At 53.7% G+C, this 27627-nt stretch overlaps 1 protein-coding gene across 3 annotated transcripts in view; it reads right to left on the reverse strand.

Annotated features, from left to right (window-relative positions):
- Window positions 1-27627, reverse strand: part of INPP5A (inositol polyphosphate-5-phosphatase A) — a 235756-nt gene that overhangs the window by 138153 nt on the left and 69976 nt on the right. For all 3 annotated transcript variants that reach the window (XM_055245047.2, XM_055245039.2, XM_055245059.2), the window contains exon 2: window positions 26180-26221. In XM_055245047.2, the coding sequence (XP_055101022.1) occupies window positions 26180-26221 (42 nt within the window). The remainder of the gene's footprint in view (window positions 1-26179; window positions 26222-27627) is intronic.

Consider the following 27627-nt stretch of genomic DNA (forward strand, 5'->3'; position numbering starts at 1 on the left):
AAGTAGCAGCCCTGAGTCACCAGGTGGCAAAGGAGAAAGGAAGAAAAGGCAGGAAAAGAGGGACTTGAAAGAGAAAGAGCACCAGCAAATCAGAGAAGGAACAACCCCCAGACCCCAATCACTGCCCAACTTCCAAAGCCAGCGAATGCGCTTGGACTTTGCAATACCGACAGAAGAGGGTGCTATTAAACTAGGAATCTTGCAAAACCCCTACTCCTGCTAAAGATGAGTAAAAGGAAGTCCCTACAAAACAGCTGTAAAAAAAAAAAGACAAAAAATTGTACACACACAAACTGAGGGAAACGTGCCCGACCAGAGGAAAACGACCGTGAGGCAGAACAGGACGGGAGGCCCCACTGCAGATAAAATCAAATCTACTCAAGCAGTTGAGAATATGAAAAACCACCTCACATCAGAGATGCGAAACTAAAATACAGAATGGACCACAGGGAGAGAGAGACAGAGAGCGCCCATCAACCTCGGGGGCGGCAGAGGCAAAGCACAGAACAGTCATGACAGAGGACGACAGCCACAGCAGGCGCCAGGAGAGTCGCTGGAAGGAAACCCCGACATGGGCATCAAAGCCAGAAAAATCCACTGAGAAAGCAAAATCGTGCAGAGAAAACAGCGTGAGAGAAGGAAGTGACCATGGGAGACAGGCAGAGAAGAGGAACATCTGGAGGATCGGGGACCCAAAGGACACCCGAAACACCTACCATTTAAAACTATAACCCAGGAAAACTTCAAAACAGAAAAAGACCTGCACTTACACACTGAAAGGCTCACTGCATACTTGAGAAAATTAACCCAAAGCAATCAACTGCAAGATTTCAAAGATAAAGATAAGACCCTCATGGTCTCCAGGTAAAAAAGATCAATTAAACAATAGTGGCTCACGCCTGTCATCCCAGCACTTTGGGAGGCCGAGGCGGGCGGATCAATCACAAGGTCAGGAGATCAAGACCATCCTGGCCAACATGGTAAAACCCCGTCTCTACTAAAAATGCAAAAATTAGCTGGGTCTGGTGGCGCATGCTTGTAGTCCTACCTACTTGGGAGGCTGAGGCAGGAGAATTGCTTGAACCTGGGAGGCGGAAGTTACAGTCAGCTGAGATCGTGCCACTGCACTCCAGCCTGGCGACAGAGCGAGGCTCCATCTCAAAAAGAAAAAAATAAAAATAAAAATAAAATGTAAAGAATCGGACCAGCACCAGTCTCTTCAAACCCAATATACGCACTAAGGCAACAACAGAATAACCTTTCCTAAACATCTCAGTGAAATGAGGCCTAAACCAAGGGCTATTTATCCACCAAAGCATCCTTCAAATTCCAAAACTATACAAAACAGTTCTCAACATACAAAAATTCGGGAAATTTTGTCCCCATCAGCCCTTTCTGAGGAATCCAGGAAGGCAGGGCTGGTTCTTTTCTGTAAATAACCAGATGGACACGGGAGCTCTGTGGTCCCTGCTCAGCAGCGCAAGGGCAGCCCCAAGGGACAGGAGCGACTGGGGATGGCTGTGCATCCACAAACTCGATTTCCAAAGGCATGCAGCCGGGCACGATGGCTCATGCCTGTAATCCCAGCACTTTGTGAGGCTGAGGAGGGCAGATCACAAGGTCAGGAGATCGAGACCATCCTGGCTAACACAGTGAAACCCCGTCTCAGCTAAAAATACAAAAAATTAGCCGGGCGAGGTGGCAGGCACCTGTAGTCCCAGCTACTCAGGAGGCTGAGGCAGGAGAATGGCGTGAACCCGGGAGGCGGAGTTTGCAGTGAGCCAGGATCACGCCACTGCACTCCAGCCTGGGTGACACAGCGAGACTCCGTCTCAAAAAAAAAAAAAAAAAAAATCTTTAAAAAGGCAAACAGCCAATGAAGAAATAAAAATGGAACGCCAAAAAAAAAAAAAATAATAATTCAAAAGACAGCAGAAGTGGGGGGAAAAGGGTAAAAAAAAAAAAACAGTGTACAAACAGAAAAATAAAAAGTGGCAGACCCAGATTCGACCACATCAACAGTTATAAAAGGGTTAATGGTCTAGACTGGCACTGTGTTATCTAGATGTCACAAGTCAAATGTGGCTATTTAAAAGAAAATGAAATAAATGTTTAAAATTGAGTTCTTTGATAGCACGAATCACATTTCAAATGCTCAATCAAAAGCCACAGGTGGCCAGAGGCTGCCATTGTGAATACCACAGACTGGAACTCTCTGTCATCAGGAAGTTCCGTTAGCTGAGGCTGTTCTGGACATTCCAATTGCAAGGCTGGGAGCTACAGGGTGGATAAAAACCAAGACTGAAGGACACACTGCCTGTAAGAGACACACTTGCAGGATAAAGACACAAACAGACAGAAAGCAAACAGACAGAAAAGCACACACCACACCAGCCACGAGTCTGGGAGGGCCGCCGTGAGCCTAGGAGGGCTGCAGTGGCGGCAACATTCATTGGACCAAGGCTCCAGGAGACGAAGAAGAACACTCGTGATGACCGAGACAACTCTCAGGAAGACAGCACAACCACAAATGTGTATGTGGCTAATAACAAAAAACACACTGGGCAGAAGTTGACAGAACAAAGGAGAAACAGACAATCCCACAACCACTGGAGGAGACTTTAGCGCCCTCCCTCGGCAATCAGTGGATCTAGACCAACACACACAAGCAGTCAAGACGCAGGACACAGTCAAGCTCCGTGGTCCACTTGGTACCACAGAAAACCACATCTGACACCTGCAGAACACAGAATGCACACTCTTCTCCGTGTCACACTCACCAAGGGAGATGACACGCCTCTCTGTGGCACACTCACCAAGGGAGATGACACTCCTCTCTGCGGCACACCTGCCAAGGGAGATGACACACCTCTCCAGGGCACACCTGCCAAGGGAGATGACACGCCTCTCTGTGGCACACCTGCCAAGGGAGATGACACTCCACTCTGTGGCACACCTGCCAAGGGAGATGACACTCCTCTCTGTGGCACATCTGCCAAGGGAGATGACACCCCTCTCTGTGGCACACCCGCCAAGGGAGATGACACACCTCTCCATGGCACACTCACCAAGGGAGATGACACTCCTCTCCAGGGCACACCTGCCAAGGGAGATGACACTCCTCTCTGTGGCACACCTGCCAAGGGAGATGACACGCCTCTCTGTGGCACACCCACCAAGGGAGATGACACACCTCTCTGTGGCACACTCATCAAGGGAGATGACACTCCTCTCTGTGGCACACCTGCCAAGGGAGATGACACTCCTCTCTGTGGCACACCCACCAAGGGAGATGGCACTCCTAACCTCACGAAAGCTACAAAACAATTTCTATCAAAACACGGATTAATTGTAACACATGAACTGTAAAAAACCATTGTGAGACAACCGAGAACATCTAAATCCTGACTGGATATTGAATAGGTTGGAATTACTGATCATCTTTTTAGATATAAAGATACTGTGTAGGGTCTGTATTCTTTGAAATACCTACTGAAATAGTCACAAATGAAGGGATGCACTGTCTGGTTTTTGCTTCAAATGATCAGGGGTGGGATGAGCAGGTGGAGGGGTCTGAAACAGAACTGGCTACAAGCTTAACAGCTGAGTGTGGGTGCTGGGCACAGAAAGGATTCTCTCCACTTTTATATGGGCTTGAAATCGTCACAATAAAAGTTTGCTGAACGTGCTCATTGTTTAACTAACTCAGTAGGAACAAAACCAGAAACCCAAAAAACACATTCCCTCCAGCCAGCAACACGCAAGGCAGGAGCCCCGGAGCTGCGCGAAGCCACCCCAGGGCCCTCGAGTGAGCGCCTCTGAATGATGGAAAAATCATGACCTTCTCTGAGGTCTCTCATCTTTCCTGGTCTCATAATGGCAAGGCCAGGGAGAAAAGAGGGAATCTCTGTTTCTTATCGATGTCCTGCTTGGGGATTCAGCTTGAAAACGCTTCTGTTTGCCAGCTCTGGAGGAGGTGCGGTGCCCAGGCTCAGACAGTACGAACCCACTCCACACTTGGGCACCTGCAGTGGCCTCACCAGAGCTGACAGATACACACATCAGAGACTTCATTTTAAAACAGATTCAATCACTGCACAAGGCAAGAAACTCAAAATAGCTCTTTAGAAAAGGATGGTTTTTAGTGACCTACTATTGGACACTTTTGGCTAACAGAAAAAAAAAAATTCCTTTGCAAGTTAGTGAAGCTGCAGAATGTATAGGGTAAATGTAAATGCTTCACTGACGAGCAACGAATCCCAACAGCCAGGATTCAAGCACCTCGCCCACCAACGGGAGCCAGGCAGGGGCTGAGGTCCGGGAGCTGAGGCTCACTACTGAAGCTGGTGGGTAGCTAGCACCACCACAAAAGGCAGCCAGGGACAGGGCATCTTTGTTGCAATGTCTTTACCTGACTAAGTAAGCCAGCACTCAGGAGCCCCTGCCCTGGGGACAGAGGCCTCCTCCACGGGGAAGGGAGACAGAACCAGCCCCCCAACTCCCCAGGCAGTGGTGTGCTCGAAAGTGCTCAATACTAGCTCTCCAGGCGAGGCCCTGGGTCTGCCCTTCCGAGGTGTGAATGCCCCGCCATGACCAACGCTAAGCCACTGATGTGGCGTCACTGAACCTGGGGCAGGAGAGGTGCTTGGCAAGGCACCGTCACTCACACACCAAATACTGTGTGAGTATTTCCCTCACCCAGACACAGAGCTAAATAGTCAAGATCATATGTAACAGTACAATAATTAGGAAGTGATGAGTGTGGGGCATTTATTGCCTTTGGTTTTAATATACTTGCTTTATTATAGGGTTATATAATTTGATTTTTCATCACGGCTGCATTTCACACCTGGCTACCAAGTTCCTGATCAATTCAGTCAGTGCCCGTGACAATCTGGGCTGGGGGCAGTGGTGGTGGGTGGAAGTGTGGGCTTTCCAGGAATCACGCCGGGCACAGGCTCCTTCCAGACCCCTTCCTGGCGGGGACTCCGGGGCCTGGTTCCCGCCTCTCAGAGGGTCTTCCTGAGACGGTCGCTGTGAGGTGTCGACAATGCTGGCGTCCAGGCTCAGCACAGGCTGGACAGAGTCAGGTGACACCAGCCGGACACAGCCACTCACACCATAGGCGTTGGCCCGTGCCAGAGAGATACAGCCCCAGGGGACACAGGAGCCCCGGCACCTGGGAGGACAGGGACACACAGAGCTCTAGGCAGCTGCAGGAAGCCAAGCAGCTCCCCAGGGCTGGTCTGGGAGCCTCTGCAGCCTGCACTATCCTGGACAAAGACCCTTCAACAAAACATCTTGCTGGACCGCAGAGGATGGACAGGAAAGGCCACGCCACAGTGTCGGACAGCACGCTTGGGTCAGGCCTGGCTGGAAACACATCGCTGCAAAGCACAGATGTGACAGAGTGTCCCCAGGTCTGTGAAGAGACACAACCCCCACGGAGGTGCACATCCCCACCCATGAGTCTGAGCTTCTGCTCAGCACTTCACGCCGAGTGACAATGACATGGCATGTGTGACCTTGGAACGATCGGGGAAGTCACGGCCCAAAGCTGTGCATTTTCTTCACCAAAATTCTACAGTGAAAAAGCAGGTGCTCCCACCTTAAAGGAAAAAAGGGCAGTCAATAAAAACACATAGGTTGTTTTATTATAGTGTCCTTGAACTGGATGCTTCATAGGAAGGCCCAGGAAAAGTATCTTGGAAAGGCATGGCAAGAAAGAGCACGTTCACTGGCCAAACAAGCAGCACCCTGCTTCTGCCGTGGAGCCGGGCCCAGCACGAAGGGCCCCTGGTTCCCAGGAAACAGGCAGCACAGCCCTGCCCAGGCCATGTCCATCGGCACGGCCAAGACTCGGTGTTAAAAATAGCAACAGCCAGGCCTTGTCAGGCGTCCTCCAAAGAGGAGTATCGGAGTGACCTAAAAAGGAATTACATCCTGCACAGCACCCCAGTGGAAGCCCCGTGCCAAGATAAGGCGTGCAGAGGGACACGGGAATTTCTTGATAGAAAAAGGCCGCAGCTATTTGCCAACGATGCCTAGAAAACACCCTGTTTAAAATCCCCGCTGCCCACCCTTGCCCTGGGTGGGGGCTCTCCTCTCCAGGTCCCTCTGGGGCTGGGCTGGGCTGCAACGGGTGCTGGGACCCCAGGAAGAGGCCTGTTTGTGACCAACCAGAGCCAGGTTCCCACAGGCCCCTGGTCAGACGGCCTCCTCAAGGCACAGCTGATGGGACCGGCCAGGGCGCACGGAGCAGCTGTGTGGACAGGGGCCTGTTCTTCTCTCTGCCCTGCACACAGGACACCATGAGTTTCCATGACCTCACTGCAGGCAGCCTGGCCAGCCTGTGTGATCTGGAGCTGCCTTTCCTTGGCCCTGCGTGGGGCTGGGCCGCCATGGGGAGGGGTGTGGGACCCAGGGGGCCCCACCCAAGCACAGCCTGGAGTTTTTGGGGGAGATCGTGGGTTCTACCACACTGACCACACGCAGCAGCCTTCCCCCCCAGAGATAGGGCAAGTGACTTAAGCAATCTGCAGATGGAGCCAGAAGCTGCTGCTGCTGGAGATACCACAGGCAGAGGTGGAAACGCAGGGCTCTAACCCGAACAAAGTACTGGCTTGGGCCATCGAAGCTCCCGCAAATCAGCTCTAGTTTAAGAAGCACGTCCCCTCCACCACTGCCCCCCGGCCCCCACCACCACACAAGGCAGGGCAAGGTTAAGTCCAGGGTCATGGCAGGTGCGACCAAGGCCCCACCTGCTCCCCCACCCTGGCCTGGCTTCCATGACGACAATAGCAACTGCAGCTTCGCAGCCATCACATAAAAGAACACCTTCTGGAAGCCTCTTTCGCAAGGCCAGCTGCCACACAGATTTTCACGACAGCCCTTTCTCACTCTGGCCATGGCAAGCTCCCAGGGGATGATGCAGGGACCGAAGGGAACCCTGACGCTTCAGCCCATCTGGAGCAGGGCAATGGGACCCAAAGTATGAAGAGCCTCATAAAGCCACCGACTCAGCTCCTGGCTCCCCATCTCAGCGCCCTGATGATCCTCTCTCCCCTCCGACCTTCCCAGTTCCCCCTTTCCACAAGGCCCCCACCCACCAAAGCTTGCCCCTTGGCTCCACAGGCTCCTCAAACACCTCTGTCTCCCTCTCCCTTCCTGGGCTTCACAGGATCCCGAGAGTTCTCACTGCGTGCTCTGCTCAGCTGTGCTGCCGAAAACCCCTAGACGCCTTCCCCTTGCAGACACCTTTCCATAAAAGATGCTCTCCCCTCATGGACGCCCTCCCCTCATGGATGCCTTTTCCTAATGGATGACTTTCCTTCATGGACGACTTTCCCTCATGGACACCTTTCCCTCATGGACACCCTGCCCTCATGGACGCCTTCTCCTCATGGACGCCTTTCCCTCATGGACGCCTTTTCCTCATGGACGCCTTTCCCTCATGGACGCCTCTTCCTCATGGACGCCTCTTCCTCATGGACGCCTCTTCCTCATGACGCCTTTCCCTCATGGACGCCTTTTCCTCATGGACGCCTCTTCCTCATGGATGCCTTTCCCTCATGGACGCCTTTTCCTCATGGATGCCTTTCCCTCATGGACGCCTTTCCTCATGACGCCTTTTCCTCAAGGATGCCCTCCCCTCATGGACGCCCTCTCCTCATGGACACCTTTCCCTCATGGACGCCCTTCCCTCATGGATGCCTTTTCCTCATGGAAGCCTTTCCCTCATGGACGCCTTTTCCTCATGGACACCTTCCCTCATGGATGCCTTTTCCCCATGGACGCCTTTTCCTCATGGACGCCTTTTCCTCATGGATGCCTTTTCCTCATGGATGCCCTCCCCTCATGGATGCCCTCCCCTCATGGATGCCCTCCCCTCATTGATGCCCTCCCCTCATGGATGCCCTCCCCTCATTGATGCCCTCCCCTCATGGATGCCCTCCCCTCATGGACACCCTCCCCTCATGGATGCCTTTTCCTAATGGGTGACTTTCTCTTCATGGACGACTTTCCCTCATGGATACCCTGCCCTCATGGACGCCTTTTCCTCATGGACGCCTTTTCCTCACGGACGCCTTTTCCTCATGGACGCCTTTTCCTCATGGATGCCTTTCCCTCATGGACGCCTTTCCTCATGACGCCTTTTCCTCAAGGATGCCCTCCCCTCATGGATACCCTCCCCTCATGGATGCCTTTTCCTAATGGACGCCTTTCCCTCATGGACGCCTTTCCCTCATGGACACCTTTCCTTCATGGACGCCCTGCCCTCATGGACACCTTTCCCTCATGGACGCCTTTCCTCATGGACGCCTTTTCCTCATGGACGCCTTTCCCTCATGGACGTCTTTTCCTCATGGACGCCTTTCCCTCATGGACGCCTTTTCCTCATGGACGCCTTTCCCTCATGGACGCCTTTTCCTCATGGATGCCTTTCCCTCATGGACGCCTTTTCCTCATGGATGCCTTTCCCTCATGGACGCCTTTTCCTCACGGATGCCTTTCCCTCATGGACACCTTCCCCTCACGGATGCCTTTTCCTCATGGATGCCTTTCCTCATGGACGCCTTTTCCTCATGGATGCCTTTCCCTCATGGACGTCTTTTCCTCATGGATGCCTTTCCCTCATGGACGCCTTTCCCTCACGGATGCCTTTCCCTCATAGATGCCTTTTCCTGGAGGACATCATCCCCTCAGGGATGCCTTTCCCTGAAGGGTGTCTTTCCCTAGAGGGTACCCTACCCTCGAGGACACCCTCCCCCATGAACACCTTTCCCTCATGGATGCCACCTTCCCCTGGAGGATGCTTTTCCCTCAAGGATGACTTTCCCTCAAGGACGCTTTACCCTCAAGAACACTCTCCCCTCAAGGACGCCCTCCCCTCTTGGATGCCTTCCCCTTATGGATGCCTTCCCCTTATGGACACTTCCCCCTTATGATTGCCTTTCCCTGGAGGGCAGCTTCCCCTGGAGGACACCCTGCCCTCGTGGACACCCCTCCCTCATGGATACCCTCTGCTCATGGACGTCTTTTCCTAGAGGACACCCTCCCTCATGGATGCCTTCCCCTGGAGGACGGCTTCCCCGGAGGCCACCCGGCCATCGTGGATGCCATTCCCTTGTGGATACCCGCTCCTCATGGACGCTCATGTGTGGAATGCGTGTGGAGAACAACCACAGCACAGGGCTGTCTGCACGATGCAGAGGGAAGGGCCAAACCACGCGGCAGCCAGTGAACACTCATTCCACAGCCACTAGCACCGATTCTGGAGCCACACTGGAGACTTCTGGAAAAAGAGGACACAGAAGAACCTACTGTTCAGGTCTCCTGTCGCCCCACAGCCAATCTTCCGCTATGCATGCAAATGTAACACAATTCCCTTCAAAGACGTACAATGAGATTTTTATGTTCAGCCACTTTCCTGAGTCACTGAAAGTTCATGAAGACACTGAACAGCTGCAGGGCCCTGGCTCGAGAGGATGGGGCCATTCATCACCTGAAGTTGAGCAGGCGGGCAGCGCACTGCCCTATAACGGAACTGGGGCTCCCTCAAGCAGAGTCTGTGTTTCTGGAGCTCTGCTTAGGAGTGGAGGGCTGGGGTCAGAGGGCAAGAGCAAGTTTGAGGCCACTGCTCTATACCACCTGGTACCTTAAAGAGGAACCCCCCATCTGCAGTGCTGGGGACACATTTCAAGCAGCCAAATGGACCCACCCTCAGCACCCAGAGGCCAAGAATGGGAATGCCAGGTGCTGCTTCAGCTGTAAGCAAGGAGGGGGCACTGCCTGACAGCCGCCTCCCCTCGCTCCTGCCATCTGTGCAGCCACGGCTCAGTGTCAAACACACCCGGTTCTGAAGGCCACACAAAAACAGATAACGTGTCTCACTAATAACTGTATACTGATTACATGTTGAAATGATAACATTCTAGATACATTGGGTGAAATAAAATACATTATTAAAATAATTTCACCTATTTCTTTTTGCTTTTTAAAATGTGACTCTTCAAACTTTGAAAAGACATATGCACTTTACACACCATTTCTATTGGATGGGGCTGGGCTAGATTCTAAGGGAAGATTTTGACCATCTTTCTATTGGAATTTTACATGTTCTCTTTCATTTATAAGAGCTCTTTATAAAAATTGTTAAACTAGCCCATTGTTGTTTTTAAAGATGTATTCCCAGTCTGCCTTTTAATCACATTTAAACTCTAAGAGCCTAAGAAAAGTCCTGCCAGTTTTATTTACTCAAATCCATCAGTCTTTGCCTCCACAAATTCCTTCCACTATGTGGAGTTTAGAAAAGCCTTCCCCATCCGGAAAGAAAATAAACAGCTACGTTTCCTTCTGCGTGTCCCCCACGCCCCCCAATAGCACATGTGGAGGGAGAGGGGGGCAGGCACCACAGGGCACAGGGCTCCAGGCCCTCACAGCAGTTAGTGCTTCCTGAACGGTGCCACCGGCCCGGTGGAATTCACTCCGTCACTCCTCACAGTCATTGCCAGCCATGGGTGCGTGCTCACGAGGAAGTGGGGACACGGTGAGGTTACGCAGCCCAGAAAGGAGAGCCTCCCATCAGTCTCCTCCCAGGGTCCATGATGGGCTCTCAGCCAGGCCGGCCCTCACTGAGCTGGGAGGAACGGGCCTGAGCTGCGTCAGGCAGACAAGGATCACACTGTCTTCCACAGGAGACCAGACCAGGCAGGAGGTCTGCTTCTAGAATCTGGTTTGCGGTTAATTTCCACACTTGAGCCTAATGGTTGCTCTTCACCAAGAGCAGATCCGCAGCTGCTGATCAGAGCGCTGTGCTGTAAACACCCTCCTGGGCAACGGCAACCAGTGAAGACATCGACATCAACAACAAAGTCCCCAAGTCAGGTTCACGTCCCTTATCTCCAGTTTCTCTCCACACCCGACGCTGCCACTCCGGCCTGGGCACCTCCCACACGGCTCTCTCCACGGCCTCACCCCTCCGGTTTCCAGTACTCCAACCAAGGGTCCTCACAAATCTGACCGTCCGTGGCTGCCGTTACCCTGAGGATGAAGAAAGGCTGAAGCTCTTCACGGGGAAGAGAAGGCCCTGTGGCGCCTGCCCGTCTGCATCCCCTGTCTCGCCTCTCACTACGATCCCAGCAATCTCACACCCCCAGCCCCGGACCACACTGTGCTTGCTGCTTTCACCGCGATTCCCGGAAGGTGTCTTTTTCGGCTCTCACTCCCTCGTTCATTTCACTGTCATCCGCTGCATGTGGCTGGCAGCTGGGGACACAGAGGGAGTCGGGACAGACCAGGCACTGGCCCTCAAAGCACCCACTTCTGGCAGGGACACTGCTGGGCGAGGCAGCCACCGCGGACAGCTGCACACATCTTGGGAGCCGCGCCCAGCACCGCCAGCCCCACCGCCCTCCAGATCCACCTGCTCAGCGGCCAGGAGAGACCATCTCAGGACAGGTGTGGAGCCAGCAGCAGCTCCCAGCCCCGGTCTCCCCGTGAAGCCTCCTGGGAGCACCCAAGGTGAGGTATTCCCAGCCTGTCCACCCTTAGCCCCTGCCTCGGTCAGCTCAGGCTCCATCACAAAATGCCAGACCAGAGAGCCTAAACAAGACATGTATTTCTCACAGTTCTGGAGCTGTAAGTCTGAGGCCAAGAAGCCAGCTGGTTTGGTTCCTGGTGAGGGTCCTTCCTGGCTCACAGAGCTGCCTCTGCGCTCTGTGGAGAGAGCCTGATCCCGTGTCCCTTCTTGTAAGGGCACCCATCCCATCCCGGGGGGGCCACCCCATAACCTCATCTCACCCCATCACCTCCCAAAGGGCCCACCCCCCAATACCATTACATTGGGGGTCAGAGCGCAACCTGTGAACTTGGGGGACACAATTTGGTCTATGACACCCACCCTGCCCCAGTGCCAAGCACAGGACCAAACTACAGCCACACAGACTCTAGCAGAACAAGCGACCCCTCGAGGGCAGTGGGGCATGAGCTGGGAGGGCCTCACACAGAGCCAACAAGGGGACTCCCACAGTCACCACAGGACCCCCTGCACTGCTGTGAGCTCGGGCTGTCCACACGGCACAGCAGACTGCTAACGTGTGCATTCCACAGCAAGCCTTGACAATCTGTCCATAAAGAATCTAAGTGCTGGCTAAAATGAACACCAAAATCCACCTTGTGGATACTGACAGAGGGCTCCGTGCACACCACAAAATCTCACTTCAGAACAGAGAGAAAGAATTGCACGATCTGCAATCTTGAACACGCCAGCTCCCACAACTGTATATTGCTACGAGGCACTTAGCAGTGTCAGGGAGCCGAAAGGCAAAGGACAGCACCAACTGTGGGAGACGCGTGGAGTGACCAGGACTCCCACCTACTGGCTGCAGGCGTGACCAGGCACCTCACCTGGGCAGTTCCTTGAAGCCTTCAACACACACCCACCCTACAGCCAACAGTCTCCCTGAGGAATGGACCCAGGCAGAATGAAGGCGTGTGTCCCGGGAAGCCTGTGCATCCACATCCACGGCAGCTTTGTTCACCAGGCGAACCTGGATATAGTCCAGGTGTCACTGAGGGGAGAGTGGGGAGCTCAGAGTGGGCCCCACACAGCAGGATCCAGGACCAGTGCTCGTGAGGACAGCACTGAGCCACACTGTGCGACAACGCGGAACCGGCTCAACACACTCGCCCAGGGAAAGCAGGCGGGCGCCGCCACGTTCCCTGGGTCTCAGCGTGTGACGTTCCGGAATGGGCAAAACGGATCTGTGGTACCCAAGGGGCGGGGCAGCAGGGAAGAGGAAGATGGAAATTCCCCATCAGAGTCGGGACAGGCACCATACAGGTGTGTGCATTTGTCAAAATCGAAGAAACGTGCACCAAAGATTAACACATTTTATTGTGTATAAACTACCTCCAGTTTACAAACACTGCACACACACATGCACACACACACACACACACACACACACACACACAGAGGTCCTGCCAGCCCATGCCGAGATGCAGCCTCGGGTGAGTGGGAAGCCGGGCCAGGCAGGATGGCACCTCCCCCTCCAGAACCCCCTGCTCCATGCAATGCCCAGGGCCAAGGCACGCCCCTGACCTCAGCCAAAGAAAGGAACTGAGAGTCACGGAGCCTGACCTTGGTCAAGAAGCCTCAGGACTGGCCAGGGGTCACCCCTTGCCCCTGCAGCAGAGGCTCCCATGTCCCCGGGCCTGCCCTTCAGTGCCCCTCAGCCAGCTGCTGGCCAGTTTGAGACCCCTGTGCCTCAAGGGCTCCCAAAGCCTCCCCTCCTAGTCTCATCTACCCACCCCCCAACTGGTTTTTCCTGTACCTCCCAGCTCAACTGCTTTCACTGGAATCCTGCCTGGGGTGTGTTTTGGGAGACCTCAAACCAAGACATGAATATTTATTGACCGCCTCCCTCCCTAGCCCAGGCATTGACTCAGAAGCTGGGAAATCACACAGTAATTCAGAAAAACACAGGGCCATAGAAAAAGATCCTGCCGAGAAGGGGTGTGGGGTGGGATGAGAAGAATGGAGTGGGGAAAGCCTTGGGTTGAGCCATGTGAGGGACAAGGACAGGGACAGGGAGGGAGCAGAGGTGCCGTCAGAGGGAGAGGCGGCCTGTGCGAGGTCCTGAGATGGCAGAGCAAGGCCAGCTGGAGGGAGGGAAGGAGGGAAGGAGGGAAGGAGGGGGGAGGGAGGGAGGGAAAGAGGGAAGGGGCGGGGCCTCCAAGGCTCAGCCTGTGAGAAAACTGAGGCAGGAGTGGGAGGCCCTGCAACCAACCAAGGAGAGTAGACTGTGGCATAGGCAGGGTGGCAGCAGGGACAGTGACCAATGCCAGATGTCAGGGAGCCTCTGAGGGTGGCGGGACAGCACCTGCTGACAGGTGGGATGCCACATGGGAGAAGAGGCAGACGCCACGGTGTGGGCCCTGGCACTGGCGGCATGGAGCTGTGTCAGCCAGGAGGGTGACACTGTGGGGCAGGCCAGGGCCGGGGTGGGGTGTGGAGCAGAGGACAGAGAAGCCCCTCTGGACATTCTAAGTCTGGCAGGCCACAGGGCATCCAGGCAGCCGGAACCAGGAGTCTGGAAGGAAAGGAGGGGTTCGGGCTTGAACAGAATGGTGGGGAGTCCTGAGCATATATGGGGGCGCTGAACAGGCAGAGACCACGGCCTATATCCCAGGCACCAAACAGGTGGGAATGGGAGGAACCGCATAGAAGACAGGAGCTGCCAAAGGAAAATGCACATTCCCCAAGTGCAGATGCGCTGGTGCGAAGTGAGGGTGTGCCGGTGCAAAGCGCAGACACGCCAGTGCAAAGTGCAGACACGCTGGTGCAAAGTGCAGATGCGCCGGTGCAAAGTGCAGATGCGCCGGTGTGAAGTGCGGGCGCCCCAGTGTGCGAGTGGCACCACAGCCAAAACAGCGAGCTCACACTTCAAACCCCTCCAAAGACCCCAGGCCCCTGTAAGAACCACTCATTTCCACGCCCACAGTCCACCCCCCACACTTCCACGTGACCCAGAAATGGAACCACGCAGCGGAGGCGGGGATCACAGGTGAAGCAGCTGTGAACATTTGCTTCAGGCTTCTGCGCGAACAGGCGCCATCACGTCAGCCAGTGAGCAGGAGCAATGTGCGTGGGTCACAGGGTAGACACACGTCCAAGTTCATGAGAAATGACAGATTCCCCAGTGGCCATATGGAACTGCAGGGCCAGCAGCAGGCAAAAGACTTCCGGTGGCCCTGCGTCTTCATGGACACTGAGTATTGTCAGGGTTTTGTACTCTGTTTTTACAGCCAATCGAATTTTAGCCAGTCTAATAGGTACATACTGATTATGTTGCTGTAATCTGCATTTTCCAAGAGACTACCGACATTGAGCACCATCTCATGCACTTACTTGCCATTTGTATTCTCTTCTTCGGTGAAGTATCTAGTAAAATCTTTCGCTTATTTTAAAATTGGGTTCTTTGCTTTCTTATTATTGGCTTTTCAGAGTTCTTTGTATATTCTAGATACAAGTCCTTCATCAAATATGTAATTTGCAAATATTTTCCTCCAATCTGTGATATGTCTTTTCATTCTTCTCACAGTGTCTTAACAAAGAGCAGAAGTTCCTAATTAGGATATATTCGAATTTGCCAATTCTTTTCTTTTATTAATTGTGCTTTTGCTGTTACATCTAAGAAATCTTTGCCTAATCCAAGGTCAGAAAGATTTTCTCTTAAGTTTCCTTCTAGAACTTTTGTACTTTTTAAGATTTATATTTAGCTCTAAGATCCATTTTGAGTTAATTTTTGTGTATGGTGTAAAATATTAAAATTATCAACTTTTTGCATATGGATGTCCTATTGTTCCTGCACAATTTGTTGAAAAAAAAAAACTGTTGTTTTCTTTAACAAATTGCCTTTACCCCCGGTCAATCATAACTGTATGTGCAAGTCTAGTTCTTAATCTCTTTTCTGTTCCACTGATCTGTATTTCTGTGCTTTTACAAAGAGCACACTGTCATGATTGCTGCAGCTTTATGGTATGTCTTGAAATCTGAATATAAGCCCCCAAACATTAGTATGTTTTTACTTTTTAACTGTTCTGGCTATTCTAGTTCTTTTGCTTTCCCATGTATATTTTAGAATAATATTATAGACTTCTGCAAAAAAAAAAATCCTGCGAGATTTTGGTTGCAACTGTAGTAACTCAGTAGATTGGTTAGTGAAGAATTAACATGTCAGTGTAACTGAGTCTTCCAATCCACAAACATGGTATATTTCTCAAGTTTTAACATGTCAGTGTAACTGAGTCTTCCAATCCATGAACATGGTATATTTCTCAAGTTCTAACATGTCAGTGTAACTGAGTCTTCCAATCCATGAACATGGTATATTTCTCAAGTTCTAACATGTCAGTGTAACTGAGTCTTCCAATCCATGAACATGGTATATTTCTCAAGTTCTAACATGTCAGTGTAACTAAGTCTTCCAATCCATGAACATGGTATATTTCTCAAGTTCTTTATATCTTCTCTGATTCTTTCATCAGTGTTTCATAGTTTTCAGTACACAGATATTGATATATTTTATCAATTTGTACCCAACTATTTCATTTTACTGCTATTGTAAATATTTTTTAAATTAAGTTTCCAATTATTGATAGCTTATGTAAACAAGATGTTTTCATACTGACCTTGTATGTTGAAAACTAAATAAATCCACTTAATAGTAAAGTTTTATGGATTCCTTAAGTTTTTCTAAATAGTCCACCATGTCTTCTACCAATAAAGTTCTATTTCTTCCTTTCAAATCTGTATGACTTTTGTTTCCTTTTGTGAAAGGAAAATAAATCTTGGGAACACAGAATCACTAAGCCAATGGGAAAAGTTAAGCTAGGAACTGTGTGAAGCAAACCTGCCTCCTATTTTATTCTTAAATAAGAGAGCTACACAAATTAAAAAAAAAAAAAAAAAAGGATATACTCCCCTCACGATTTTCCCACAAGGTAATTCCTTACGGACAAAGGACAGACAGAACTCAAAGTCATCCCTCTGAGGCTCCCCTGGGACAAACACATGACTGATGGCTTCCTCTGCCCTATTGCTTCACTGAGCCAGACTAAGGTATAAGCGATTATTCCTCTACCTCCTCACATGTAAACTGTGTATTCAGCAAAAGGCTAATCAGAGACTCAAAAGAATACGACCCTTTGTCTCTTATCTACCTGTGACCCGAAAGCCCCCTCCCCTGCTTCAAGCGATCCCACCTTTCCAGAACAAACCAATATACATGAACACACACTGATGTCTCATGTCTCCCTAAAGTAGATAAAATCAAGCTGTGCCCCAATCGCCTTAGGCAATGTCATCAGAACCTCCTGAGGCTATGCCACAGGAGTATTCTTAACCTTGGCAAAATAAAATTTCTAAATTGGTTGAGACCTGTCTCCAATATGGTGGGTTCACACTTTCTTGCCCTGTTGTGCTGGCTAAGTCCTTTAGTACCATACTGCATGAGAGAAGTAAGATCAGGCAGCCTTACCCTGTTCCCAGTCTTCAGGTAAATAAGCACTTCCTCTATCATAGTTTACGTGTGGCATGAGCTGTGGGGCTCTCTAGATGCCCTTTACAGGCTGAGAATGCTCTTTTCTATTCCTAGTTTGCTAAGAGTTTTTATCAGAAATGGTTACAGAATTATGTCAAATGCTTTTTCTGCATCTACCGAGATGATCATACGGCTTTTCTTCCTCAGTCAGTTGACATGGTAAATTCTGTTGATTGATTCTTGAATGTTAAACCAGGCTTGCATCCCTTGATTTACAACACTGAAAATAATTTTTGCCTTTATTTTCATGGGGAACATTGGTCTGTATTTTTCTAATGTTCACATCACAGAATAATTCAAAAAGTATCATCTGTGACTCAATCTTCTTCTAAAGTCTCTGTAGAATTTCTATTGTTTCTTGTTTAAATATAGAATTCACTAGTGAAGCCATCTGGGCTGGGTTTTTGTGGAAAGGTAATGGGCAAAATTTTAATTGAATAGATATAGGACTATTGAGTTCATTATTTCTTGATACTTTTGTTTTTCAAAAAAAAAGTTTCTTTCATATAAAATTTCAAGTTTGTTAGCATAAATTATATTAATATTCCAATAATCCATGTTATGCTTTAGCAAAGAACTTGGCTGCATTCTGTTTATGCTCTAGGGATCAGTGGAAATTTGAAGCAGAGTGATGATTTAGGGTATCTGATGGAAGAAATTTCTAAGTGGCAAAGTGCTCAAGAAAGATGTGGCCTGGCTGCTTCTAACAGCCTACACTCAGATGTGGGAGCAAAGAAACGACTTACAGTTGGAACTTACATTTAAAAGGGAAGCAGAGCATAAAAGTTTGAAAACTTTGCAGTCTGGGCATGTAGCAAAGAAAGAAAAAGCTTTTTCAGGAAAGAAAATCAAAAAGGCTGTAAAGCAACCACTTGCTAGAGATATCTGCATAACTAAAAAGGAGTCAAGTGCCAACAGATGAGGCAATGAAAAAAAGGCCTTGAAGGCATTTCAGAGACCTTTGCGGCAGCTCCTCCTGTCACAGGTCCTGAGGCCTAGGAGGAAAGAATGGTTTCATGGGCCACGCCCCAGACCCTGCTGTCCTGTGCAGCTTCAGGTCAGTGCTCCCCACATCTAGGCTGTTCCAGCTCCAGCCTCAGCTCAAAGGGGCCCAGACACAGCCCAGGCTGCCACTTTGAAAAACGCAAGCCCACGATGTTAAGCCTGTAGGTGCACAGAATGCAAGAGTGAAGAATGCTGGCCAGGTGCAGTGGCTCACACCTGTAATCCCAGCACCTGAGGTGGGTGAATCACTTGAGGTCAGGAGTTCAAGACAAGCCTGGCCAATATGGTGAAACCCTGTCTCTACTAAAAATACAAAAATTAGCCAGGTGTGGTGGTACACGACTGTAATCCCAGCTACTCAGGAGGCTGAGGCAGGAGAATCATTTGAACCTGGGAGACTGAAGTTGCAGTGAGCCAAGATCATGCCACTGCACTCCAGCCTGGGTAACAGGATGTATAAGAAAACCTAGGTGCCCAGGCAAAAGCCTGCTGCAGGGGTGAAGCCCTCACAGAACCTCTACAGGGGCAGCGTCAAGGGGAAATGTGGGGTTAAAGCTCCCACAGAGAGTCCCCAGTGGTGCACTGCATAGTAGATCTGTGAGCAGGCGGCTGCAGTCCTCTGGATCCCAAAATGGTATATCCAGGGGCAGCTTGTACCCTGTGCCTGGAAAAGCCACAGCCATTCAACTCCAACCCATGACAGGCACTTGAAGCTGGGAGGATAAGAGCGAGGCCAGCCCATTCCACGAGGAGGGTCCACTCCTCACAGATGGCACCTTCTTGCCGTGTCCTCACAGGACAAGGGGTGAAGCAGCGCTCAGGCCTCTTCTTTCAGGGCCCTGATTGCATTCATGGGGATGGAGTCCTCTCCTTGTGATCTCATCGGCCCCCAGGGCCAGGCCTGAGGCCACCACCTGAGGGGCAGGATGTTAACACAGGAATGTGGGAGGTGCCATAAGCATTCTGAAGACAGCAGTGGGGGCTGGCTCTTAAGTTTGGGGCCTGAGCCCCTCCTGACATGGAGAAGATTCTGGAATCCCTGGTGATGAGTCTGTGAGTCTGATTCTCAGGAGAGAGGACGGAACCTGGATGGGTGGACAGGACAGCTGAGGAGGCCAGCATAGGGTGAGCCCAGGCTCTGCAGCTTTGTTCATCCATTTATTTTTTTGAGACAGGGTCTCACTCCATCACCCAGGCTGGAGTACAGTGGTGCGATCTCGGCTCACTGCAACCTCTGCCCCCTGGGTTCAAGCGATTCTCCTGCCTCAGCCTCCCAAGTAGCTGAGGTTACAGGCGCCCACCACCATGCCTGACTAATTTTTTGTATTTTTAGTAAAGACGGGGTTTCATCATGTTGGCCAGGCTGGTCTCGAACTCCTGAGCTCAAGTGATCCGCCCGCTTCGGCCTCCCAAAGTGCTGGGATTTCAGGCGTGAGCCATCGCGCCGTCCAGGCTCTGCCTGGGGACTCGAGACTTGAGAAGGCGTGCCAAACTCTCCAGTGCCAGGCTGAGTTCTGGACCTAATCTTCAAAAGCTGTGGATCCCAAAGGCGTCAAGGGTGCTCAGGACTGGCGATGGAGGCACACACAGGCTTTTATGTGCTGCCTCCTGCACTCTCTACAGGGATCAAGTTTTACAGAAAGGGTTTCTAAAAGACCATGAAGGTCATATTTAGTTTTTCCCTATATAGAAGCCACTTGTTCAAGGCTATTTTGAAAAATAATTGTATAATGGAAATTCCAGGATTTAAAAAAACCCAAAACAGTCAGAGGCCCAGTGTCGAGGCATCTCATCCACCCCTTGCCCTTGAGGTGCTGGTACAGTGGGCTCTGGTCACGGAGACCACCAGGTGTCTGATCCAGCCCTGGGCGAGGCCCACTCACTGCCGGAAACCCACCAGCCCGAGGCCCCTCAGTGCAGCCGCTGAACTGGCTGACGGCCTAAGAAACCAAGTCAGGCTAAAACAAGCATGAGAGTGGGGATTGGCGTTGAAATCGAGAGTGGGGATTGGTGTTGAAATCTCACTTTTGAGAATTGTCTTTTCTAAGTGTCACCGAAATTTCTTCCTTCTGAAGAGGCTTTTTCCAAGAAAACCAAGAAAATTTGGTTTTGCAACCAGGAAAAATGACACACTGCACAGAGCAAACCATCATCCATTATTTTTCTTTACAAATGACTCTACTGTCTTTCATAAAGGCTGAGTCCCCAGAAAGGAGACAGGTACTGCTGTCCACCACCAAGAGCCCTGCCCGCCCTTCTGTCAGGTCCCACAAACCACCCAGCAGGGCCTCTGTTCAGTGGGGGACTCGGGAAGGAGGGGGCCCTGTGGGGGGAACTCAGGAAGGAGGGGGTCCTGCGGGGGGACTCGGGAAGGAGGGGGCCCTGTTGGGGGAACTCGGGAAGGAGGGGGCCCTGTTGGGGGAACTCGGGAAGGAGGGGGTCCTGCGGGGGGACTCGGGAAGGAGGGGGCCCTGCGGGGGGACTCGGGAAGGAGGGGGTCCTGCGGGGGGACTCGGGAAGGAGGGGGCCCTGTGGGGGGACTCGGGAAGGAGGGGGCCCTGTGGGGGGAACTCGGGAAGGAGGGGGCCCTGTGGGGGGAACTCGGGAAGGAGGGGGTCCTGCGGGGGGACTCGGGAAGGAGGGGGCCCTGCGGGGGGACTCGGGAAGGAGGGGGCCCTGCGGGGGACTCGGGAAGGAGGGGGCCCTGCGGGGGGACTCGGGAAGGAGGGGGCCCTACGGGGGGACTCGGGAAGGAGGGGGCCCTGCGGGGGGACTCGGGAAGGAGGGGGCCCTGCGGGGGGACTCGGGAAGGAGGGGGCCCTGCGGGGGGACTCGGGAAGGAGGGGGCCCTGCGGGGGGACTCGGGAAGGAGGGGGTCCTGCGGGGGGACTCGGGAAGGAGGGGGTCCTGCGGGGGGACTCGCGAAGGAGGGGGCCCTACGGGGGGACTCGGGAAGGAGGGGGCCCTGTGGCGGGACCTCAGGAAGGAGGGGGCCCTGTGGCGGGACCTCCGGAAGGAGGGGGCCCTGCGGGCCGTGGCGTTCCAGGGGCTGCAGGTCACAGGAGGAGAACCACCTCGCTCAGAACTCACTTCCAGCACCACTGGCAAACTCTACTATCAACGTTCACAGTAATGTAAGTCATAAGAAAAAGAAAAAAAGTAAAAGGGAAAGAAATGGAAGAAATGGGACACGTACGTGGGGATTCTGGGTGGCCTGAGCCTTGGGTCTGAGGTCTGTCAAGTTGGGGTCTTGCTGCCCGCTCCCCAAAACTGCCCTCCCCCATGGCCTCTGGTGCAGACGGTCCCACGCTGAACAGGCTGCAGACCCGAATGCGCAGGAACTATCTCTGCTCCATGGGACAGAGCAGCCAGGACCCATCCCCACTGCTGGCCCCTCCTGGATGTGCCCAAAACCCAAAAAGAATTCCAACCCCCCCAATGCCCCAAGGCCTCCGTTTTAAAAGAAAACAAACAAAAGCCTGAGCTTAATAACGCAGCTGTTCCTGCCAAAATATAACACAAACCAGGAAGCCTAGAGAGCGGACACGGGCTCCAGCCACAGCCCAGCCCCTCACAGCCAAGGGCCAGGCAAGGGGCAAGGGCCCCTCCAGCCAGCCCCACTGTCCCAGATTGGTAAAACCAGGAGGGGAACAGGGCCTCAGCCCAAACCACCATCGGCCAGCTTGGAGCAACCCTAGAAGCTCCAGGCCCCCTGCACAGCCTCCCCGAACCTCCAAAACAGGGCACCTGCACAGCCTCCCCAAACCCCACAAAACACAACATCACAATTCTAACTCAACAGGACAGAAAATGGGAAAGACAGGCTCACCATGTGATGAGACACCATTTCTCTACCGCAGGTCTCCTCTGACAGGAGCTGTCCCATCAACTCCTCACCTTCCTCACCCTCCCCTGACAGGGCCTCTCCCTGCCCACCTCCTCTCCCTCACCCTCCTCTCACAGGGCCTCTCCCCTGCCCACCTCACCTCCCTCCCCTCCTCTCACAGGGCCTCTCCCCTGCCCACCTCACCTCCCTCCCCTCCTCTCACAGGGCCTCTCCCCTGCCCACCTCACCTCCCACACCCTCCCCTGACGGGGCCTCTCTGCTGCCCACCTCACCTCCCACACCCTCCTCTGACGGGGCCTCTCCCCTGCCCACCTCACCTCCCACACCCTCCTCTGACGGGGTCTCTCCCCTGCCCTCCTCACCTCCCACACCCTCCCCTGACGGGGCCTCTCCCCTGCCCTCCTCACCTCCCACACCCTCCTCTGACGGGGCCTCTGCCCTGCCCTCCTCACCTCCCTCACCCTCCTCTGACGGGGTCTCTCCCCTGCCCACCTCACCTCCCACACCCTCCCCTGACAGGGCCTCTCCCCTGCCCACCTCACCTCCCTCACCCTCCTCTGACGGGGCCTCTGCCCTGCCCTCCTCACCTCCCTCATCCTCCTCTGACAGGGCCTCTGCCCTGCCCTCCTCACCTCCCACACCCTCCTCTGACGGGGCCTCTGCCCTGCCCTCCTCACCTCCCACACCCTCCTCTGACGGGGCCTCTCTCCTGCCCACCTCACCTCCCACACCCTCCTCTGACGGGGTCTCTCCCCTGCCCTCCTCACCTCCCACACCCTCCTCTGACGGGGCCTCTGCCCTGCCCTCCTCACCTCCCTCACCCTCCTCTGACAGGGCCTGTCTCCCCTGCACTCTTCATCTCCTGAGATCCTCCTGATGCTGACCTCTCCCTGTCCCAATCTCAAAAGACCTCTTTCCAGATGTTTTTCCTGTTCAGGCCTCAGCTGTTCTCCAAGGGATCTGCCTACATCCTCATCTCAAACCCAACTGTAAACCCTGGGGAACAAGAGCTTCTTCAGTTAGTGAGCAAAGACACCAGCTCCAAACCCCGCGGCAGATGCAGCTGTCTGGGTGGTGACGAGCGGAGCAGAGGAGCTGCCACGGCCCAGCCCGTGGGTGCCTGAGCATCAGTGGGATGTGGATGGCTGACCCAGCCAACACTGGGTGGTCCCCACGCTGGCCAGCATAGGCTGCAGATCCTGGAGCAGCCCCAGGTCTCCCCACCACACCTGTGCCCTGCAACGAGCTGGCTGGGGCCACAGGCCAACGTCCGCTGGCAGGTCCCCTGGGTTTTTTGCAGCTCTCTGTGCTCAGGTCACATGTCCCAGGGCCAGCACCTCGCTTGGGAAGTCCAGCACATGGCCCAACCTGAAGACAACCCACCAGGTGTGCAGGCCTAGAGCTAGGCCCGGGGCAACCCCTACTTCCTGTTCACGAACCGCCCCCAACCCCCACCACTGGGCTCCACAGAGCTGCAGGAGCAGAGGGGACCCAGGATTCGGGAGGCCACGCACACAGGGAAACAATTGCCGGGGGCTGGAGCGTGGGGACAGGGGCTTCTTCCACAACGACCTTTCCGATCCCTCACAGGTGGGGCTCACGTGCCCCTCCATGAGGCAGAAGAGGCCTTTGGAGCCCCAGGTAGAGCCTGGCCACCGCCTGGTGTGAGGAAGCCCAGGGTTTGTTGGGAGCTGTTGCCGGGACCTTGGTGTCCGCCATGGCTGCACCGTACCATCAGGAACTACGGGTCAGGCCCAGCCACTGTAAATGTCTCCTAAAACTCTGCTCCTGCGGGACAGCCGCTGGCTTGATTGGGACAAAATTAAAATATGATTAAAATAAAATAAAACAAGAAAAAAGCGGCAGACAGGCCAGGTGTGGTGGCTCACGCCTATAATCCCAGCACTTTGGGAGGCCAAGGCAGGCAGATCAGCTGAGGTCAGTTCAAGACCAGCCTCGTCAACGTGGTGAAACCCCATCTCTACTAAAAATACAAAAATTAGCCGGGTATGGTGGCGGGTGCCTGTAATCCCAGCTACTAGGGAGGCTGAGGCAGGAGAATGGTGTGAACCCGGGAGGTGGAGCTTGCAGTGAGCCGAGATTGCAACACTGCACTCCAGCCTGGGTGACAGAGCGAGACTCCATCTCAAAAACAAACAACAACAACAACAAAAGTAGCAGACAGTTTTCAAAAACGAAAAACACCAAAACACAAGGGCAGATTCTGATTTGAGCTGTGTAGGCAGCAGGTTCTGCTCCTGGCTGGTCACACACACCTGAACATTCAGTGAGAGAAAACCTGTGGACCCTTGGAGGGGAGACACGCCAGCAGAGGACGAAGGTTCTACAAGGATGTGGGTCTCCCCGACAGGCACACGCAGCAAGACCCCACCTCACCAGGCAAACCCGCCTCCGCCGCTGGCCCCCCACGTGCAGTTGACATAAAGGACGGGGATGACAAGAGCACTGTGGATGGGGGTGGCGCGGCAGCTTCAACTCCTGGAGTGTCCTCTTTTTCCAAGTGAGCGCTGAGCAGATGATGTCACACGTTACAGCTAAATTCATCATATCTATTATTTCGATTTGTAAATATATGTTTCCAAAGGGGAAAAATGTCTCTCTTTTGCACATCTGACCAAAGACTCTACAGAGAGAGATTTGTCAGGTCCCTGTAGAACAATGGCTTCCTCACCACATAGGTGCTAAGCACATACACGTACACACACGTGTGCGCACACACACGCATGCACACATGTGCACACACACGTCCCTGTAGGACAATGGCTTCCTCACCACATAGGTGCTAAGCACATACACGTACACACACGTGTGCACACACACACGCATGCACACGTGCACACACACGTCCCTGTAGGACAATGGCTTCATCACATGGGTGTTAAGCACACACACGTGCACACACACAACGCACACATGTGCACACACACATGCACACGTGCACACACACGTCCCTGTAGGACAATGGCTTCATCACATGGGTGTTAAGCACACACACGTGCACACACACACACGCACACATGTGCACACACACGTCCCTGTAGGACAATGGCTTCCTCGTCACATGGGTGTGTGTGTTAGGCACACACACATGCACACACACGCCGTTGTCCCTATGGAGGGACTTGGATGCCGGCTACAGAAACACCATTGCATGCTGGGGGCCTCACCACATGGGAGCACTGGCAGGCAGGACACAGGCCGCAGGGTACAGAGGTCCCCAGCCCTCCCGGCTGCCCCAGCTCCAACTCTGGCCCAGCACCTCAGCCCCAGGTCGGGCCACCCCCCAGATCCCACATCCCCATGCCCCCACAGAGGGCCCCTGGGCCTCCACTCTGGCCTCCCCAGCCCATCCCCAGTCAACAGCCAAACACACCTGAAACAGGATTTCAGTCCCCGGCTCAGCCCTTGCAGTGGGTCTGAGTGTGGCAACAGCTCCACCATCCAGGCCACCCCACTCTGAAGCTGACCTCACCGCCAGCCCCTGGAGCCGAGCCTGGCCACCATCATGCCCATGGCCATGTTGCCCTCCTCGCCCGCCTGGCCTCCCCCGTGCACCCAGTCCTCAGAGAGGCCTCTGGCGCCACCCCACAGGTACACACGCTCGGCCACAGGCCCCAGGTGGCTCCTTCCATGAAGACCTGTGAGGGCACCAGCCTGTCTCTTCACAGTGGCATCTGCAGTGTCCGCACCAGAGCACAGCACCATACCGGGCTCCATAAACACCGGCCCATATTAGACAGGGGGTCTGTGCCTTGGCCTGGCAGTGCCAGCCCAAAACCCTCCAACCGGTCACCTCCCCCAGCCCAGCGCCCACTCTCTGTACAGAGTGCACTGCACGGACCGGGCCTGCTGAGAGGCACACCCAGCCTCGCTGCCAGCTCTCCATGGCCCCACTGGGGATGCTGACCCAGCCCTGGAGGGAGCCCCCAGGTTCTCTGAACCCCGCAGGGAGCGGGGAGGGAGCCGGAATGTGAACAGTGAGCCGGAGGAGGATCTGGCCAGGCTCACCCGCAGGCGGGCAGTGGACCGACTGTGACACAGAAACGTGTTGCCCAGCACAGGCAGCGGAGCCGAGACCCAGCCACAGCGAGGCCTGCATTCCCCACAGACACACCAGACTCCATGAGGAATGCCAAAGCAAAAAGGCACCTTATGGCTAAGTAATGAATCCAAAAGAAGATGTTTCAGTGGTTCTTACCTGGTAAAATTCCCGAAGCCAGTTCTTCTGCAGGTTTTCTGGCTGTAAATTAAGAAGAAAAAGAAAAGTCAGTCAGACCAGTGGCACAGCCCCAAACAGAGCCAGGAGAAGCTCCTGTGAAGACAACGTGGGCAGGAGGGGAGGCGCAGCCCAGGCCCACCCTGCATGGAGGAGCTCCACCCGCACGCGGAAACCCCAGGCCCACGCGGGGACCCCGCTCTGTATGGGGGCTCCGCTCTGAAGGCTGTCCCAGGGACATGGCGCACGATGCGGTCTGTCTTCGTAAAGCGCGGGCAGAGTCCCGTGGCCCCCACACGGGTGGCGAGGAGGGGAAGGCTCTGTGTTGCGCCAGCCTCCAGCCTCCCAGGGAAGAGACGGCTCAGCCAGTAACCCAGCCCCAACAGGTAAGACGGTGGCACCTTTCCACACCTGCCGTGCCTGAGCCAAAGCCCCTTCACGGGCACTAGACAAAGCTGAGCTTTGTAGAGTACAAAACATCACGGTGGCACATGGCATTTCTGTGTTTGGGGTGAAGAGCAAGGGGCTTTTACAGAGTCTGTCACAACCGTCAGAATCTTCAGGAAGCACTTGCTAGAGCCATCAACAGAAAACTACCCCATGCCACAGGCGTGCACAGGCGTGCACACACATGCACACACACGTGCACACACACGCAAGGAAACTCCAGCCCCGCCACAGAGACCCAGGCCCCAGGAAGCTCCTGGACAGAATCGGAGGAGCCAAGCACGAGCCTGAAAATGCCACTGCTTCAGGAGAAGGGACGGCCCAGTCGCTCTCCACCCTGACCGCTCCGCTGAGCCCCAGGCCACCTGGCGGCTCCTGGGCTCTGTGCCAGCTCCGGCCGAGGGCAGCACAGCCATTCAAACCCACAAGGAGGGAGGTCGCCGCGGACGAGGCTGAGAGCGAGCACTCAGCGCGAGCCGCCCACGCTCAGGAAGCACCCCAGCTCCAACATCGCCCACCGTGGGGGTACGAAGTCAGCGTCTAAAAGGGTAGAGTTTCCATTCTGCGAGATAACAAGTTCTAGAGACCTGTTCAACAACGATGTGAATGTACTTAGCACTAAGGAACTGCACACTCGGAAACGGTTAAGGTGGTAAATTTAACGTTGTGGGTTTTTGCCACGATTAAAAACAATAAACAAGGTCCTGCCCCCGCTCCCATTGGGACTAAAGCCCCTGCCCTGGTCTCAGCCTCCGTGGCCGTGGGCACGGGGCCAAGGCGTGCAGGCGGCCAGTGCAGCTGGGCCCAGACTCTGCGCCCACGCAAACGCAACAGCATCACAAGGCTGGCCACACGCCAGGCGCGCTCCTCCTCTCACTTGCTGACGGGTCTAAGAACCCTAAAAAGCAGGAAGGCTGAATTTTAGATAAATTAATGAAGAAAAAAAAACCTGACCAAGAAACAAGAGCCTCACAGATCACAGG

Source organism: Symphalangus syndactylus, chromosome 2, assembly GCF_028878055.3.
Source record: "Symphalangus syndactylus isolate Jambi chromosome 2, NHGRI_mSymSyn1-v2.1_pri, whole genome shotgun sequence".
In the NCBI taxonomy this organism is placed as follows: Eukaryota; Metazoa; Chordata; class Mammalia; order Primates; family Hylobatidae; genus Symphalangus; species Symphalangus syndactylus.